The sequence below is a fragment of the Carassius carassius genome, chromosome 20, assembly GCF_963082965.1.
Source record: "Carassius carassius chromosome 20, fCarCar2.1, whole genome shotgun sequence".
NCBI lineage: Eukaryota > Metazoa > Chordata > Actinopteri > Cypriniformes > Cyprinidae > Carassius > Carassius carassius.
Genome location: NC_081774.1, coordinates 25,131,834 through 25,148,721, shown reverse-complemented (window position 1 = coordinate 25,148,721; position 16,888 = coordinate 25,131,834). Strand labels below are relative to the sequence as shown.

The window sequence follows — 16,888 nt, the reverse complement described above, 5'->3', positions numbered from 1 at the left end:
AAGCATGTGGGGACAACAGCCTGACTAAGTCGGATGTTGAAAATGTCTGTGAAGACATCAGTGAGTTCCACTGCACAGTCTCTCAGTACCATTCATGGATGTTGTCAGGACCCAGAGCTTTGGGTGCATTAATCCTGCTGAAGGATCTCCTCACACTGTCTGGGGTCAGCGTCATCACCTGGTCGCCGGGTGGAGGTGGAACTTTCTGTGCAGTGGTGCTGTTTTGTTTCTCAAAGCGAGCGAAGAAGGCGTTCACCTCATTCAGCAGAGAGATGTTGCTGTCACAGGTCCGCAGTGGGGGCTTGTAGTCCATAATGGTCTGTATCTCCTGCCACAGGCTCTGAGTGTCTCTGCTGAATTGATGGGCTATCTTCCTGGAGTAATGCCTCTTAGCCTCTCTGATGCCGTGGGATAGGTTGGCCCTATCAGCTTGGGCTGTCTGCTGCTCACTGATGTGCTGTGCATCATTCCTGTTGCTGTTGTTGGAGTTAAGAGGAATGTAAACAGCAAAAAGCAGTATGGCTGTATTTTCCCTTGGTATAGAATGGCCGGCACTTAATAATCATAAACTCCACCAGGGGTGAGCAGTGTTTGCAGACCACAACAGCATCATGGCACCGCGCATCATTGATGTAAACACAAAGCCCGCTGCTGCAGATTTTTTCTCCCGCAATGAGAGCTCTATCTGCTCAATAGCATATCAGCTGATAGAGCTGATCGAGCTGAATAGCGCCGTATGCACACTTAAAGACAAGTAGATGCGAAGAAGACATACAAAAACACCATTCTGTCGCGAGTGAGAGAAGCTGCTGCGTGTGGACAGGCCGCCATCTCCAACACTGTGCAGGGATCATGTCAATTGGAACAAATTTCATTCACGTAGCTCTCTTCTAACAAGCTGGTTATCAGAATCAGGTGTGTAAGATAAGAGAAACATGCAAAATATGCAGAGTGTGGGGGGGGGGCTGTGTTTGAAAACCATTGCTATATAATGAACACATACGTTAAACTTAAGACATCACATTTTCCCAAATTTACATAGAAATGATAACGGTAATGTTTTCAAAAAGTTTAGTTTTCCATCTTTAATTAAAGGTCCCGTTTTTCGTGCTTTTTTGAAGCTTTGATTGTGTTTACAGTGTGCAATATAACATGTGTTCATGTTTCGCGTGTAAAAAAACACAGTATTTTTCACACAATTCACATATCTGTATACCGCTGTTTTCACTGTCATAAAAACGGGCTTTCCTTGTTCCAAGAAGTCCCTCCTTTAGAAATACATACCAAATTCTGGTTGTGCCAGCGGTTCCTGTGTTGTGATTCGACAGCAGCTTAGCGCACGCTGCCCTCCTGGAAACGCGATTGGGCTAGTTTTGAGAAGCAAGTGGGTAGGATTTGTTTTAAAAACTGCTACACAGGAGCGTTTTTACTGAGGAGATGCGCATGAAAATCGCATTCGATTTTTTTGCACAGCCCTAACATCTAGTTAACAAAGCTAAACAGCATTGCCCTTTGAGTAAGTTACAGAAACTGTTAAACGCACCAACTTAAATAATAAAATACACTTACCAGTTGTGGTCCATAAACAACGCCTTCTCCAGACAAAGAGGGAACTGCTCCATCTTTCAAGAATAATCTTTGCGCGAATCCGGCATTAAACTGATTGAGATTGAGGAAGTTGTCCTCAGCAAGCTGTCCTCAGCAAAATGTGCTGCACATAGTTTTACATGAGGATTATAATTTTCGGGAACCGAGTTAAACATAAATTGTAACCATTGATTTCTAAGTACAACATCCCTGGGAAGGCCAAACAAAGATGATTGGACTCCGAGATGAAAATAACAGCAATTTGACGACATGGCAACAAACACAAACGCATCTATTCCTTTTATCCGTCGTAGCGCAACAAGACCACGCCCCCTTTTTTGTGTATTCATGTGGGCGTAGGTTAGTCTACAAACTGTTTTAGTGACGTCATTACTGCAGGAACTAGAGGGATGTAGTCCAAACGGGTCGTTCGTTGTAGGCGAATTCTGTTAAATAAAATATATCGCTTGGTATTGAAATTTGAGCTTTAGAATCATTCAGGGAGAATCAATTCATCCTGTTCCCACACACCTGCCTGGATGATTCTAGTAACCTGGAAGACATTTTTTATATCTCACAGGATTCTGTTTTACACCATTGATTGTTTTTTAATAAAAAATCTCATAACTCTTTAAGGGTGACTTCAGTACTATCGTTTTATATCTCAGCTGTCAGTTTGTGACTATATTATCTTTCTTAAAGCATGTTGAAAACAGTGACTGCAGTATGTTAGAACAGGTTGTTCCATTAATCTTAAAGTGGTCAGCACACACAATCTGCACTTCATTTCTCATCTTTCATCCAAGCACTCTTCCTTCCAACAAAATAAAATGCAACCAAATATGAAGCTATTATTGATATACAATACATCAAAAGACAAGCACTGCCATGCATTATTCAGTAAAAAAAAAAAATTCAGACAAGCAGTATTCGAAATTGAAGACTTTCACACACAGTAAACTAAAATACACTCCTTTGAGGAGTACATATATAAGTGATTATCCTCTGAGATGGGCTAGCAATATTCCAAGTTGGAGAAAGTTATTTTATTTTTTCCAGGCTGAAATAATAAAGTAACTTGCGTGAAGCAATGAAACTGCTTTTTTAAAGAACCGAATGATATTCAATTTGTCATTTATTGAAAATCTTCCCATCTGCTGCAGTTCTCAAATGCCCTTGATCATTAGGTATATTCAAACTGGTCCATGTTCAGTTAAGAGACGTGTGACAACCAAAGTGTTTTGCTGAATTGTTAAATCCATTTTTGATTTGAAATGTTGAACACTGATACAAAAAATAACCTAACGTTATCTAGCCACATTTGAAGACTTGGAATACAGAGCATGTCATAGGGACCATTCAGAGGTGTACACTCTCAGAAAAAAGGTACAAAGGCTGTCACTGGGGTCGTACCTTTTCACATACCTTAAAAGTCTAAGACAATGCACAGAGAATATGTAACAAAAACAAGAAAGAGTTGATTTGTGAAGAGTGCAATCATGTTCATTTTCGAATACCAAAATAAAACTGAAAAACTCAAATATATATATATATAAACAATATCCTTCAAAAAGGTTTCTTCAGTATAATGGATACATAAAATAATGCTACATAAAATTATAAAGTCAAAGCCTTCTTTCGGATCCGGAGGCCTTCCTGGAGCTTTTTGAAAAGTCAGCGGAGGCCTGCGGGTGGCCCCGAGAGCAGTGGCCGGTGCGCCTCATTCCCCTGCTCTCTGGAGAAGCCCAGGTGGCCGCCCAACAACTTCTGGCGTGGTTAAGGTGCGGTGCGTACACGGGGATGTGGTGGAGTATCCGGTTGTCCCAATTATAAATCAATTCCGGGGACAAAAGCATAGTGTGGAGGTGGCAGTTAGTCCCCACCTCCGGCATCCGATAATCTTGGGAACGAATTGGCCCACGTTTACGGTTTTATTGGGGTCGTTATGTGCGGATTCCTCTTGGGGGAATAAGGCGCGGAAGGAGGCCGCGCAGGTACAGGTGGGGGAAACTGAGCCAGGACCGCTGGGTTCTGCTTCAGGGGAACCGAACGAAATCAGGAGACTGATTCTCTCGGAGCGTGATGACTTTCCTCTGGAGCAGTCTCAGGATGAGACCCTAAAACATGCGTTTCAACAGGTCCGCGCCATCGATGGCCAGTCTCTCCTATCCGTATTTTGCCATTTTAAAAGACCGGTTGTATCGAGTGACCCAAGACGCTCGGACAAAATTGAATACAACCCAATTGTTAATTGCAAAGGGCCGCAGGGAAATGCTTTTCCATGCGGCTCATTCTAATCCTATGGCGGGCCATTTGGGACAGGCAGCAACACTAAATCGCCTCATGGCCCGTTTCTTTTGGCCGGGCATTCATGACAACGTGCGCATGTTGTGCGCGTCTTGTCCGGAATGTCAGTTGGTAAACCCACCGGCCGCCCCAAAAGCACCTTTGCGCCCTCTTCCCTTAATGCAGGTCCCCTTCGAAAGAATTGGTATGGACCTCATCGGGCCATTAGAGCGATCGGCACGAGGACATCGCTTTGCATTAGTCATAGTTGATTATGCAACACGATGTGTCAGAATAATCCGAGGTCACCGTGGCCACCAGATCCAGTCTGTGTCCAGATCAGAGGGTCACTGCAGTCACCCGGATCCAGTATGTATCCAGACCAGATGCTGGATCAGCACCTAGAAAGGACCTCTACATCCCTGAAAGACAGCGGACACCAGGACAACTAGAGCCCCAGATACAGATCCCCTGTAAAGACCTTGTCTCAAAGGAGCACCAGGACAAGACCACAGGAAACAGATGATTCTTCTGCACAATCTGACTTTGCTGCAGCCTGGAATTGAACTACTGGTTTCGTCTGGTCAGAGGAGAACTGGCCCCCCAACTGAGCCTGGTTTCTCCCAAGGTTTTTTTCTCCATTCTGTCACCGATGGAGTTTCCACTGTCGCCTCTGGCTTGCTTAGTTGGGGACACTTCATCTACAGCGATATCGTTGACTCGATTGCAAATAAATGCACAGACACTATTTAATTGAACAGAAATGACATAACTGAATTCAATAATGAACTGCGATCAGGGCACGGCGTTTATGTCACATACGCTACGCGAACTGTACGGATTGTTGGGCATTAAGTCGATTCGAACTAGCGTCTATCACCCACAAACCGACGGCCTGGTTGAACGATTTAATCGCACACTTAAATCCATGATCCGTAAGTTCGTTCACGAAGACGCCAAAAATTGGGATAGGTGGCTAGAGCCCTTGTTATTCGCTGTGCGAGAGGTCCCGCAAGCCTCCACAGGGTTTTCCCCCTTCGAGCTTCTCTATGGACGCCAGCCCCGGGGGGTGCTCGACATACTGAGAGAAACTTGGGAGGAGGGACCATCTCAGGGCAAAAACGAAATTCAGTATGTGCTGGACTTGAGAACAAAACTCCACACATTGGGGCAGCTATCAAGGGAGAATTTGTTACACGCCCAGGACCGCCAGAGCCAGCTGTATAACAGGGGAACTAGGTTACGCAAATTTGCACCGGGAGAGAAAGTACTTGTATTACTCCCAACGTCGAGCTACAAATTAATGGCTAAGTGGCAGGGACCGTTTGAGGTCGCACGACAGGTCGGAGATCTCGATTATGAGGTAATACGGTCCGATAGGAACGGGTCCCGTCAGATCTACCACCTCAATCTCCTCAAAAAATGGAATGAGGCAGAATCAGTGATGTTGGCAACGGTGATTGGCGGAGAGGATGATCTCGGGCCAGAGGCGAATATCAAACCACAATCCCTCGCCCTGGCTCCAGGTGGAGATCACCTCTCGCCGTCCCAACTCACTGATTTAACGAAATTGCAGGCAGAGTTTGCCGACGTCTTCTCGTCCCTACCGGGCCGTACTAACCTGATTCAGCACCATATCGAGACCGAGCCGGGCGTGGTAGTTTGCAGCCGGCCGTATCATTTACCTGAGCACAAGAAAAAAGTAGTTCAGGCTGAATTAGGCGCTATGCTTGACATGGGGGTAATAGAAGAATCTAATAGTAACTGGGCGAGCCCGATAGTTTTAGTTCCGAAAACGGACGCTCAGTCCGGTTCTGTGTAGATTACCGCAAGGTGAATGCTGTGTCGAAATTCGATGCGTATCCAATGCCGCGGGTTGATGAGTTGCTTGATCGGCTAGGCACGGCTCGCTTTTATTCGACATTGGACTTAACAAAGGGCTATTGGCAGATCCCCTTGTCTCCATTGTCCAGAGAAAAGACAGCTTACACAACGCCGTTTGGATTACACCAATTTGTTACCCTTCCGTTTGGCTTGTTCGGGGCCCCAGCTACCTTTCAGCGCCTCATGGATAGGATTCTGCGGCCCCATGCTGCGTATGCGGCTGCCTACCTGGATAATATCATTATATTTAGTAATGATTGGCAGCGGCATATGCAGCATCTGAGGGCTGTCCTGAGGTCGCTGAGGGGAGCGGGGCTCACGGCCAACCCAAAGAAGTGTGCAATTGGGCGTGTGGAAGTAAGGTATCTGGGCTTCCACTTGGGGCATATTGCTAAGACAGTCGCTATTGCGACCTGCCCACGTCCCAAGACCAAAAAGGAGGTAAGGCAGTTCTTGGGGCTGGTGGGATATTATAGAAGGTTTATTCCTAATTATTCGGACCTCACCAGCCCTTTGACTGACCTTACTAAAAAGGAGGTGCCAGATACGGTCCAGTGGACGGAGCCGTGTCAGCAGGCCTTTACTCAGGTCAAGGCTGCTCTGTGTGGCGGGCCGTTGTTACACTCTCCTGATTTTTCTCTCCCTTTTCTGTTGCAGACAGATGCGTCGGACAGGGGGCTGGGGGCAGTCCTGTCCCAGGAGATAGAGGGGGAGGAACGGCCGGTGCTGTACATTAGCCGGAAGCTCTCGAAGAGAGAGGCTAAGTACAGCACCATCGAGAAAGAGTGCCTTGCCATCAGATGGGCCGTCCTCACCCTCCGCTATTATCTCCTGGGACGGGAGTTCACCCTCTGTTCGGACCACGCTCCGCTGCAGTGGCTCCACCGCATGAAGGATACCACAGGCCGGTTGTTCAGATGGCGGTGGCCGACTTCCTCTCCAGAAATGGGGGGGGGGGCTGCAGGCCGGATGGCTCCCCGGCCTGAGTCGGGCGGTGGGGGTATGTGGCAGGGGGGGCGTGGTCTAGCGAAGTCTGCAGCGGGAGAGAGAATCAGGAGACGAGCGGTAAGTGAGTGGTTTGGGCAAAAATTATCATCACCTGTTTCTTGTTCTAGTAATTGGCGTGGAGAGAGTATAAAACGCCAGGAGAGTCGGAAGCAACCGAGAGAGAGACGGACTGCTGACTCAGGCCAGAGGCGGAAACCGGAAGGAGTGAAACGAAACGAAACTAGTGTTGATGTGTCAGAATAAGAGTCACCGTTTGGGTGTTTGTAACTTTTTAGTTCTTTTTGTTCATATTAAACCTTTCAGCAGTCCAGCCGACCCCTTTGTCCTCTTCCTTCCATCCCACGAACTTTGCTACAATGAAATTTGTTGGTGTGCATATAATACACAGATTTCACGTACATATGGTAAGCATTTACCCCACAAACCATTAACCTAGCCATTGCGTATCATGTGCATGTCAAAGTCAATTTCTGCATATTAACAGTATGCCAAATCAAACATAAACTTGTGCTATTGATACATACTTTCATGAGATCAGGTTTTATATAAAACACCTGTGATTCACAACTACTCACATTCTTGTAAAGTAGCCTTGTTGACAAGTTTGGGTAAGAGCAAAATGCACAAGACATAATACTTTCAGTGCCCTGTAGTTGGCAATATCAATTTTGTAGCCAAAAAAACTGCTGCAATGTAAAATGTAATATGTAATTGCAACCCTCTCTACAAATGTAGTGGAGTAAAGAGTACAGATGCTTATTCAAAAATGTAGTGAAATAGAGACTAAAAGTTACTAATATCTTTGAACTGCAGAATATCCAAAAAGATACTAAAGTTCAGTAATTAATTACATTTACTCAAACACTTTATACTTCTGGGACCATTTTATGGTGTTCAGTTATTTTTTGGTTTTAGCTTGGTTTAGTTTTGAGCTTGGATGTGGAAAGAGATGTGTAAAGACTCTTCAATACTCTACTTTTTACGGTGGCTGAGACAGCTCAACACGCTGCAACTTAAGAAAACACATGCAAATTTAAAAAAACATCAGCAAATGAAGAAAACATCTTCATCAGTTTGACAACACAAGTGTTGCAAATCCTTCACAACACATGCATATAACGAAACGCGCTGCAAATCATCAAAACACATGCATATAACGAAACGCGATGCAAATCATCACAACACATGCATATAACGAAACGCGCTGCAAATCATCACAACAAATGCATAAACGAAACACGCTGCAAATCATCACAACACAGGCATGTAACGAAACGCGCTGCAAATCCTCACAACACATGCAATTAACAAAAGCGCTGCAGATAGCACTGACCACAATGGAAATGTTTCAAGGAGACCTCAAAAAGTTTCGGACCCGACTTGGATTTGTTTATCGTGCAGTGGCTGGTCAACTCGTTGGTGAACTGAAAGGTGAGTTTTTTTTTTATGGTGTTTTTTAAAACACCTTTTTTTCCTTTATCTTTTTGATATTATTAGCCTAAATACGCTGAATAATTACATGATTGAATGTAAAACGTTACTTAAGATGGCTAACTTTAATATTCTCAACTAAAAATAATTTCAGGGTTAATGAAAATAAATTTGCAATGCTTCATTTTTTGTTTCATGCTTCATTCAATGCTTCATTCAGGAATTGTTTCTTAATGTTTATGTGCTGTGAGGATTTGCAGCGTTTCTTAATTTATATGTGTTGTGAAGTATTTGCAGCGCATTTCGTTGTATGCATGTGTTGTGAAGTATTTGCAGCGCGTTTCGTTGTATGCATGTGTTGTGAAGTATTTGCAGCGCGTTTCGTTGTATGCATGTGTTGTGAAGTATTTGCAGCGCGTTTCGCTATATGCATGTGTTGTGAAGTATTTGCAGCGCATTTCGTTGTATGCATGTGTTGTGATGTATTTGCAGCGCGTTTCGTTGTATGCATGTGTTGTGATGATTTGCAGTGCGTTTCGCTATATGCATGTGTTGTGAAGTATTTGCAGCATGTTTCGTTGTATGCAAGTGTTGTGAGGATTTGCAGCATGTTTTGTTGTATGTATGTGTTGTGATGATTTGCAGCGCGTTTCGCTATATGCATGTTTTGTGAAGTATTTACAGCGCGTTTCGTTGTATGCAAGTGTTGTGAGGATTTGCAGCGCGTTTCGTCATATGCATGTGTTGTGATGATTTGCAGCGCGTTTCGCTATATGCATGTGTTGTGATGATTTGCAACACTTGTGTTGTCAAAATGATGAAGATGTTTTCTTCACTTGCTGATGTTTTTTCAATTTGCATGTGTTTTCTTAAGTTGCAGCGTCTTGAGCTGTCTCGGCCACCGTAACTTTTGTATTTTACTAAATATACATTTTCGAAACAACATGAAGGGTGAATGAAAAATAAGACACCTTTCATTTTGGGGTCAACTTTTCCTTTAGAGATGCTGGCTGGCAACTAGAACTATAACATTTTTGAGATCCCCTACCAGCACTGTGCCCTTGAAAAAGGACCATAACCCCAGGATGCTCCCTGCAGTGAATGGACTATAAGCAGCTGCTAAATATCAGATATCCTAACCTTAATCAAATACTACTACCAAGGACACATGCTAATTTTTAGTTGAAAAACTTATTTCAGATAACCAATGACAGTGCACCACTCACCTGTTTAATGGCATGCAGCAGCTTACCATAGCAGAAGACAATGACCAGGAAGGGGACAATCAGGCAAAAAATAAAAAGACAAATGATGTAAGAGATGTTATTGGCTGTCTTGGTTGTCCAGTCTACAGAGCAGGTGGTCCCGGGGCCTTCTGGGCCATAGCGGCTCCAACCAAACAGAGGGGGCACAGTCCAGATTAGAGAGTAGACCCAGGACATCACTACCCCACCGGCCACCTTCCTATAGTTGGTGGCATCAGCCTCAGTGGAGCCCATCATTGTACAGTACCGTTCGTATGATAGCACGGCCAGAGAGATAAGTGACACAATGCCTGCAGAAAAGATAAAGGGATTTTTTGATAATAGGATTTAAGTTTAAATAGAAAAATGTGTCATTCCATTTCAGAAAGACTGCTTACATGGAGTTCAGTTATGGGTATTTTTTAAACAGGCATAGAAATGTCATTCAGAAGGGCAGAACTCATGTCCTACTATTAATTCAAGACTGGCACTGACTGATAAAAAGCAGCTCTGATGCACATAAGAAAGTACTTTTGCAGAGTTCAGTTGAGTTGCCTGATAAGTAAGCCTTTTATTCTTTATCCATACTCTTTATTTGTTGTGCAGTTTTAGGTGCAAATGATCCCGATCAGTGTTTGGCAGCAATGCATTGCTTAGTAACTCGTTACTGTAATTTGATAACTTTTTAGTAAAGAAGTAATTTAACGCATTATAATTTTCAAAATAGTATTTAGAGTATAGTAACAAGCATAGGCAGAGTTTCACTTTTATGCTTGGGGGACACCCACTGGCAGATGAGCCACGAAAACTTTTTTTTTTATATGTTCTACATTTCATATATTTATAAAACATATATTCCGCATTAAAAATATATATATATACACACTCACACATACACACATATCTATATATCTATATATAAGACAGGTCTCTATATGTTACTGCTGCGTTGTATTGCTGATCTAGAGACTGTAAAAAGGATGTAGTACACGCACTGTCGAGTCAAGTGCCAGTGGATTAGAGACCTGCTCCCGCGATCCACGACGCAACATCAGCGCAGGAGAAGATGGGCGAGTGCTAGTGGGGGTGGATACTCGTATATTTGCGAGATGCAGGAGAATAAAATGATTCCCGCAAAATATAAAACATAAAATATCTTAAACAAATAAATGGTTATTCATATATTGCACAAAAGTAACATGAACTAATATAATATAAATGATTAACAGGTGCAACCGCATGAAGAGTTTCTATTTAAGTTATAACGTGTTTGCAGGTTTAAGCAATGCAGAGCTGAAATTTGCGAGAATTCCTCTCATTGTAACACACAAATTGTAGACTTTATGAAAGAATCATTATCCATGTTTACTGTGTTATATCAGAGATTTGTGAGATTGTGATGAACTGAGATGTCCGAGATTATAAAAGCAGTGCTATTTGCTGGCAATCTGCAAAGTCCATGCATGCAGCAGCCGCTTGCTTTCGTTAAAAATAACAGTGTTCTGTGAATGTTGATGTTACGTTAATGAACTTTCTGTTTCCTTATTTGGTCTTCTTCCTGTTCTTGTTTTGTTAATTGATTATTCCCCACCCGTCTCCAGTTCCCTCATTACCTCCTGTGTGTTTAAATACCCGGTCTGTTCAGTTCTTCCTGGTTCGTGATTGTTAATGCTGTTATTTGTAAGTTAACCTATTGTGAAGTAACCTAACCTAATGTGTTGTACATAGTCTGTAATCTCCTTCGATATTCAGTAAACTCCTCATTGATCAAGACCCTCCTCAAGCTATTTTATTCTTATGTTAGCATACACCCCATACAGAATCACGGACCAAAACAGTTTAGTTAGCTGCGTTTTTTTTTTTCTTTTTGGTTTTTGTTTTCTTCCCTCTCCCAGAATGGCGATTCCAGCAGTCCGTCTCCTATGCCTGGAGCAACTGGACCGTTCGCTAGAGGACCATACCAGGGACTTTCTAGATCTGGCGTGCCTTACCCACTTCCCCGACCGCTTGCTCTCAAATTTCTTCTACACCGGCCTGAGCGAGTGGTGTAAGGCACGCCTACCAGCGAACGGTCCCCGAGAGGATTTCGCCGCTTTCGTGGAGTGGGTGCTGGAGAAAAATGGATCTTCATGGACCATCTGCACCACCAAGCAACACCGTGCGTCGTGGGAGTTTTAGTGGAGATCGAGGGCGTGGAGGAAAGCCCTGCCCACTCTTCTGCGACTGAGGGTGAGCTGTATTCTGTTTCTGAAAATGATATGGAGCAACTTATGGACCGCTCTATGGAGGTAATCCCTGAATTTTCTGTTTCTCCGCTGGTTCCGTCCAGCCCTGATCCCCCTGTATACCCTCTCAGTCTCCCATTCCCACCTCCTCCAGTCAGTTCCTCTGCTCCATTTCCGCCCAACCCTGAGTTTTCTGTTTCTCCGCTGGTTCCACCCAGCCCAGAGTTTTCTGTTTCTCCGCTGGTTCTGCCCAGCCCTGAATTTTCTGTTTCCGCTGGTTCCGCCCAGCCCTGAATTTTCTGTGTCTCCGCTGGTTCCGCCCAGCCTTGAATTTCCTGTGTCTCCTGTATTCCCTCCCAGGCTCCCTCTCCCACCTCCTCCTAGACCAGCCAGTTCCTCGACCTCGTCTCTGCTGGTGCCAGTCAGTCCAGCAGCTCACCCTCAGTCCGCGCCATCTGGGCGTGATGGTTCGCCGCTGGACTGCCAGTCTCCAGCTCCTCCTTGGCGTATGAAATCCCTGTCTCCGCCTCCAGCCTCCGAGCCCTGGACTCATCTTCGGTCCTTCGACACAGCGGATCCGCCTTGGCTCTTAGCTCCCTCGTCTCCACCGTGGCCTGGCATCCCACCTGCTCCACCGGGCTCCCTCGTCCCTCCGGCTCCACCTTGGTCAGTCGTCGACCATCTGCCGCCTCGGGACTCCATTCCTCTGGCTACACCTCATCACTCCATCCCTCCGGCTCTGTCAGGCTCCTCCTTCCCTCTGGTTCCACCTCCATCCTCAGTCACTCCGGCTCTACAGCGGTCTTCCAGGGCCCCGCCTCCGCCTTGGTCGCCTGAGCCTTCTGCTCCACCTAGGCCCTCCGGATCCTCTGCTTCACCCTGGCTCTGCGGCTGTGCTGCTCCATCTTGGGCTCCTCACCCACCGGTGCAGTCTCCGCCTGTCAGCCCCCTGGTGTCGTCAGCCCCTTCTCCACCATGGCTCCTCCCGCCGTCGACTCCACCGTGGATCTCCATCCTGGTTCTGGAGGACCATCTGGCTCCTCCTGCTCCGGGCTCCTTCCTGGCTCCTCCCTCCATCCACTCCACCCTGGTTCCTACCTCCTTGCTCCCTCTTCGCCTGCCCCTTGCCTGCCCCACGCCCGCCTCCAGAACCCCCACCCTCCCTCCGCTGGTATTCCTCTTGCGGTGCAAGGACGCACCGTTCCGGGAGGGGGCGAACTGTTACGTTAATGAACTTTCTGTTTCATTATTTGGTCTTCTTCCTGTTCTTGTTTTGTTAATTGATTATTCCCCACCTGTCTCCAGTTCACTCATTACCTCCTGTGTGTTTAAATACCCGGTCTGTTCAGTTCTTCCTGTTCCGTGAGAGAGATGTAACTCACATTTTGATGCACTACAATTTTAAAGTGTTCCTCTGGGATCAGTGCTCAAGAACACAGCCCTGTAGTATGAAATCATTTTTTGATTACTTTCTTCAAATTTAATCCAGATGAAACCAACAGTCATAAACATTTTACGAGACATGGGGCCTTTTTTGCTTATTCCAATGATAAATTGTCCATATAACATCTCAGAGGAGATTAATCGGACATAGTAAGTATCTGAAAAAAAGCCATACTGAGGTGGATTCAAAATCTAATATTCTGGCTATGTTAAGCAGCCAAGAGGTGATTTTCCCAAAAACAAAGCAATCAAATGTGATTTGTCTTGCTCTGCTGCATTCATTGCCAGCCTTGCAATGCCTTGGTTAGGCTAGGCTATATCTCTATTTGATCTAATCAAATGCAAAATAAATAAATAATAAATAAATAAAATACACAAAAAAAAACACAGAACAAATAAGATTAATACAAAATAAAAAACTACATATTCAAATTGTCATGTCCCTCCAACATTTTACTGCTAAGCTTATTTATAGGGAATTAATATCTAGGGCTTTTACATTTGAAATAATTAACACTGGGTCAGTTTATACCCCAGGTAAATGGAATTCTGAGTTATCTTGCTTAATCTTCCATACTGTTTATACTTTACCCAGGGTTAAAAGTTAATTAAAGGTGCATAAAAGGTTCTTTGCAGCGATGCCATAGAATAACCGTTTTTGGTTCCACAAAATACCATTCAGTCGAAGGTTCTTTAAAGACCCATCTCTTTCTTACTTTTTTATAATCTGAAGAACCTTCTTTCGCTACAATGAACCTTTTTGGAAACAGAAAGGTTCTTCAGATGTTAGAGGTTCTTTGTGGAACTATTTATATAAAAAGGTTCCTATATGGCATCGGGAAGCACCTTATTTTAAAGAGTGTATGAATTGTGATGCAATACTACTCTTGAGTCTAAAACACTGCATAAGAAAACAAACAATTTCACAAGGCATGCAGACAGCTGCTTTTGGCAATAGTTACTATGGAAAGTACTAAGTGAATTAATAGTAGTGGAATGAAGTATGTGGTTGATGAAATTACTATCAGTTTAGTAGTGTTCCTGAATGAACGACAGATCCTTTCTTAAAAAACAAATTAGTGGTACATCTTCAACATCAGTGTTATTATCGTCACTGTTGTATGTCCTTCTAATGTAATTAATGTTTATGAGTTCTGAAAACACAGTGTTGACTGTTGTGATTCGAAGTAATGAATTACTCAAAGACACTATGCAGTTCTGAAAATTAACAGAGAAATGTATTTCTCTATTACAGCCTCACTTTCTAACCAAAAATATATTTTTGTATCACTAAGCTGAGGTGAGCCTGACATGCTATGGTCTGCTGATACTGTAGGTCAGTGTTAATGTCTCAGATTTGGTCACATGGACAAGGAAAGGATAAGAGAAGATTTTAACCAATGCTTGTGATTTCTTTATTTGGCACTCTGCTTTTTCTAGCATTTTTTTTTCTTTTATATTATGTTGTTCACTAAAACAAGTAAGTATAAGTAATATAATTTAACATGCTAGTCAAATTACATCAATTAAACATAGTGAGAAATCTTTAAATTGAAAAATCAAATGCTTCATGTCTCAGTTCAGTACATTTGTGATAAAGGTAGACAAACCTTGAAAAAACTGGAAATCTTCTATCCAAGTGGTGTTTCATCACTGAGTTATTGACTGAGAATCACATCAGTTAAGGGTACTAAATTTACTTGGGCATAAGATTTGCTGCCGCCAGCAAGAACTTTCAGACTCATCTGCAGTTATAAGCTGCAATTCTGTCTGTTGACCAAAGATGCATTTCTATACAATTCATTAAAACATTAAGAGCTTTAACACATCTGTGCTATGACTAGCCTAACATGTTTTCACTTTTATGAATTGAAAGTAATTTTTAGATAAGTCAAAATAATTTAGATTTGGACATTCTTGACAAATTAAATGTCTGTACTATAGGTGCTGGTATACACTTTTATTATTATGATTTGTTTAAGTTTTTTTACATTACTAAAATTTGAAAAACGTATTGGCACTAATTCAAAGCCATTGAATGTTAAGATTTTGGCAGAAAACTGTTTTTTTTTTTAATCTTTTTTTTTAATACAGTTTTCAAAAGTGTATAAAACTAGCATGAATAGAAACTTGGCACTTGTCTTTAAGAGTTTAAAAAGTGTCTCAGATGTGGTTTATTTTATATTATGCAATTTTAGCTGCTGCAGCAAAAAGATACCATATAAATTTAGTTATCGCTACACGTTAAGCTAAGCTTGCAAATGGAGACACAACTGGATAATTTAGATACTTGTGATTGATAAGGTTTTTTTTATAATTTGATTGATTCATTCCAGTTGGGATCAAATTCAAACTAATTTTTAGACTACTGCATGCAAAAACAAAACAACTGATTATCTGAATAACGCATAGACTACTGTAGGTGTAGAAACACTCACCTAACAACGAGTTGGCAAAGCCGTACCACACACATCCAGTGTCACCGATGAGCCATCGCCCTTGAGTGCTCGCCGCAAAGCTGAACGGCGTGCCCAACACGCATACCAGGAGATCACTCAAACAAATATTCACCAGCAAAAAGTTGATGGGGGACCGCAGAATCTTGTAGCGGCAGAAGAGCACGAGAACCAGAAGGTTGTTGAGGAATCCGAAAGCGCCGATGAAGCCCAAGGTCACAGCCACGAGCAGGTGGCCGGTGGGACTGAGGTTGCGATAGGAGGAAGACGCCTCCAAATGTTCCTCCACTGCACTGAGGCACAGCGCGCTGTTCGCCCTCCTGCAACTGATCACACTCAAGCTGGACGCAATCATCGCAATCCGTTCTGAGCACACATTGATCAAAAGTCACTGCATTGTTTTCTGGGGGAAAGCAAAACATTGAATGTGCTGTGGCTTTTTGACAAGAGACTGCGATCCATAGAGAGGATAGTTATTTGCAGTAGAGTTTAAGTGTTGGATGATATGCAGGAAGATTTTTTTTCTTCAATTGCTGAACTTTGTTGCTCGGTTTAAATGTGGGAATAAAGTTTGCGTCCCTTTGCTCCACCGTGTGGTGATTACAATCCTATATGCGCTGTAACTGTACTGTGTTGATGTTAGTGTAGCCTATCTCCTTCTTAGCCGACGTCAAAGTCCCTCTGCTCTTCTGGGCGCAACATCCAGGTTAAGAGGACAAAACCTCTGCAGCGCATTTTTTTTTAATTTGCACCCTAGATTCTATACCAGAATTGAATCAAGTCTTATAAGGGCTCCCTACCATACTCTTTTCTTTTTTTCTTTTTTGGTGGGGGTGGGGGTTAGTCTCACAATTTAAATACAATATATTTGATCATCATATGCATTAACTATCATAAACCATATACTATTTATTAAAAACAGGTTTACATAAAAGAACATGTTTTTGTGTTGATAAAAAAAAATAATCAGTCCAATGTTGCATAACAAAGAGAGATAAGGTACTATTCTTCTTTTAAATGACTTCAAGTAATACTGGATTTAAAGGGTGACAAAGCAGCAGACCCAAAAGGGCAACTATGGCAAATATACCAGGGGTCTACATATAAACCACTTGAAGATCCGTAAAAGCATTTGGCATCAAAAAATAAATTATAATTTCTCAAAAACAGTCTAAAATTTTCAGATGGCTTTCAGACTCACTGAATGGTATTCAGATTCAGCAGTGGCACAGACATGGTTATTTCATAATGTTTTAGAAACCAGTGATAAAGGAGCATTCAGTAACTTCAAATGGACCCGTTTAAGGACCTTTTTATTACTTTA

General features: G+C 43.0%; 1 protein-coding gene across 1 annotated transcript in view; it reads right to left on the bottom strand.

The window, feature by feature from the left end:
* Positions 1 to 16,160, bottom strand: part of tmtopsa (teleost multiple tissue opsin a) — a 102,430-nt gene extending 86,270 nt beyond the window's left edge. Inside the window, exons 1-2 of the mRNA XM_059502285.1 lie at positions 15,547 to 16,160; positions 9,423 to 9,751 (exon numbers count right to left, since the gene is read on the bottom strand). Of these exons, the coding sequence (XP_059358268.1) occupies positions 9,423 to 9,751; positions 15,547 to 15,919 (702 nt within the window). The 5' untranslated portion in view covers positions 15,920 to 16,160. The remainder of the gene's footprint in view (positions 1 to 9,422; positions 9,752 to 15,546) is intronic.
* Positions 16,161 to 16,888: the final 728 nt, after the last annotated feature.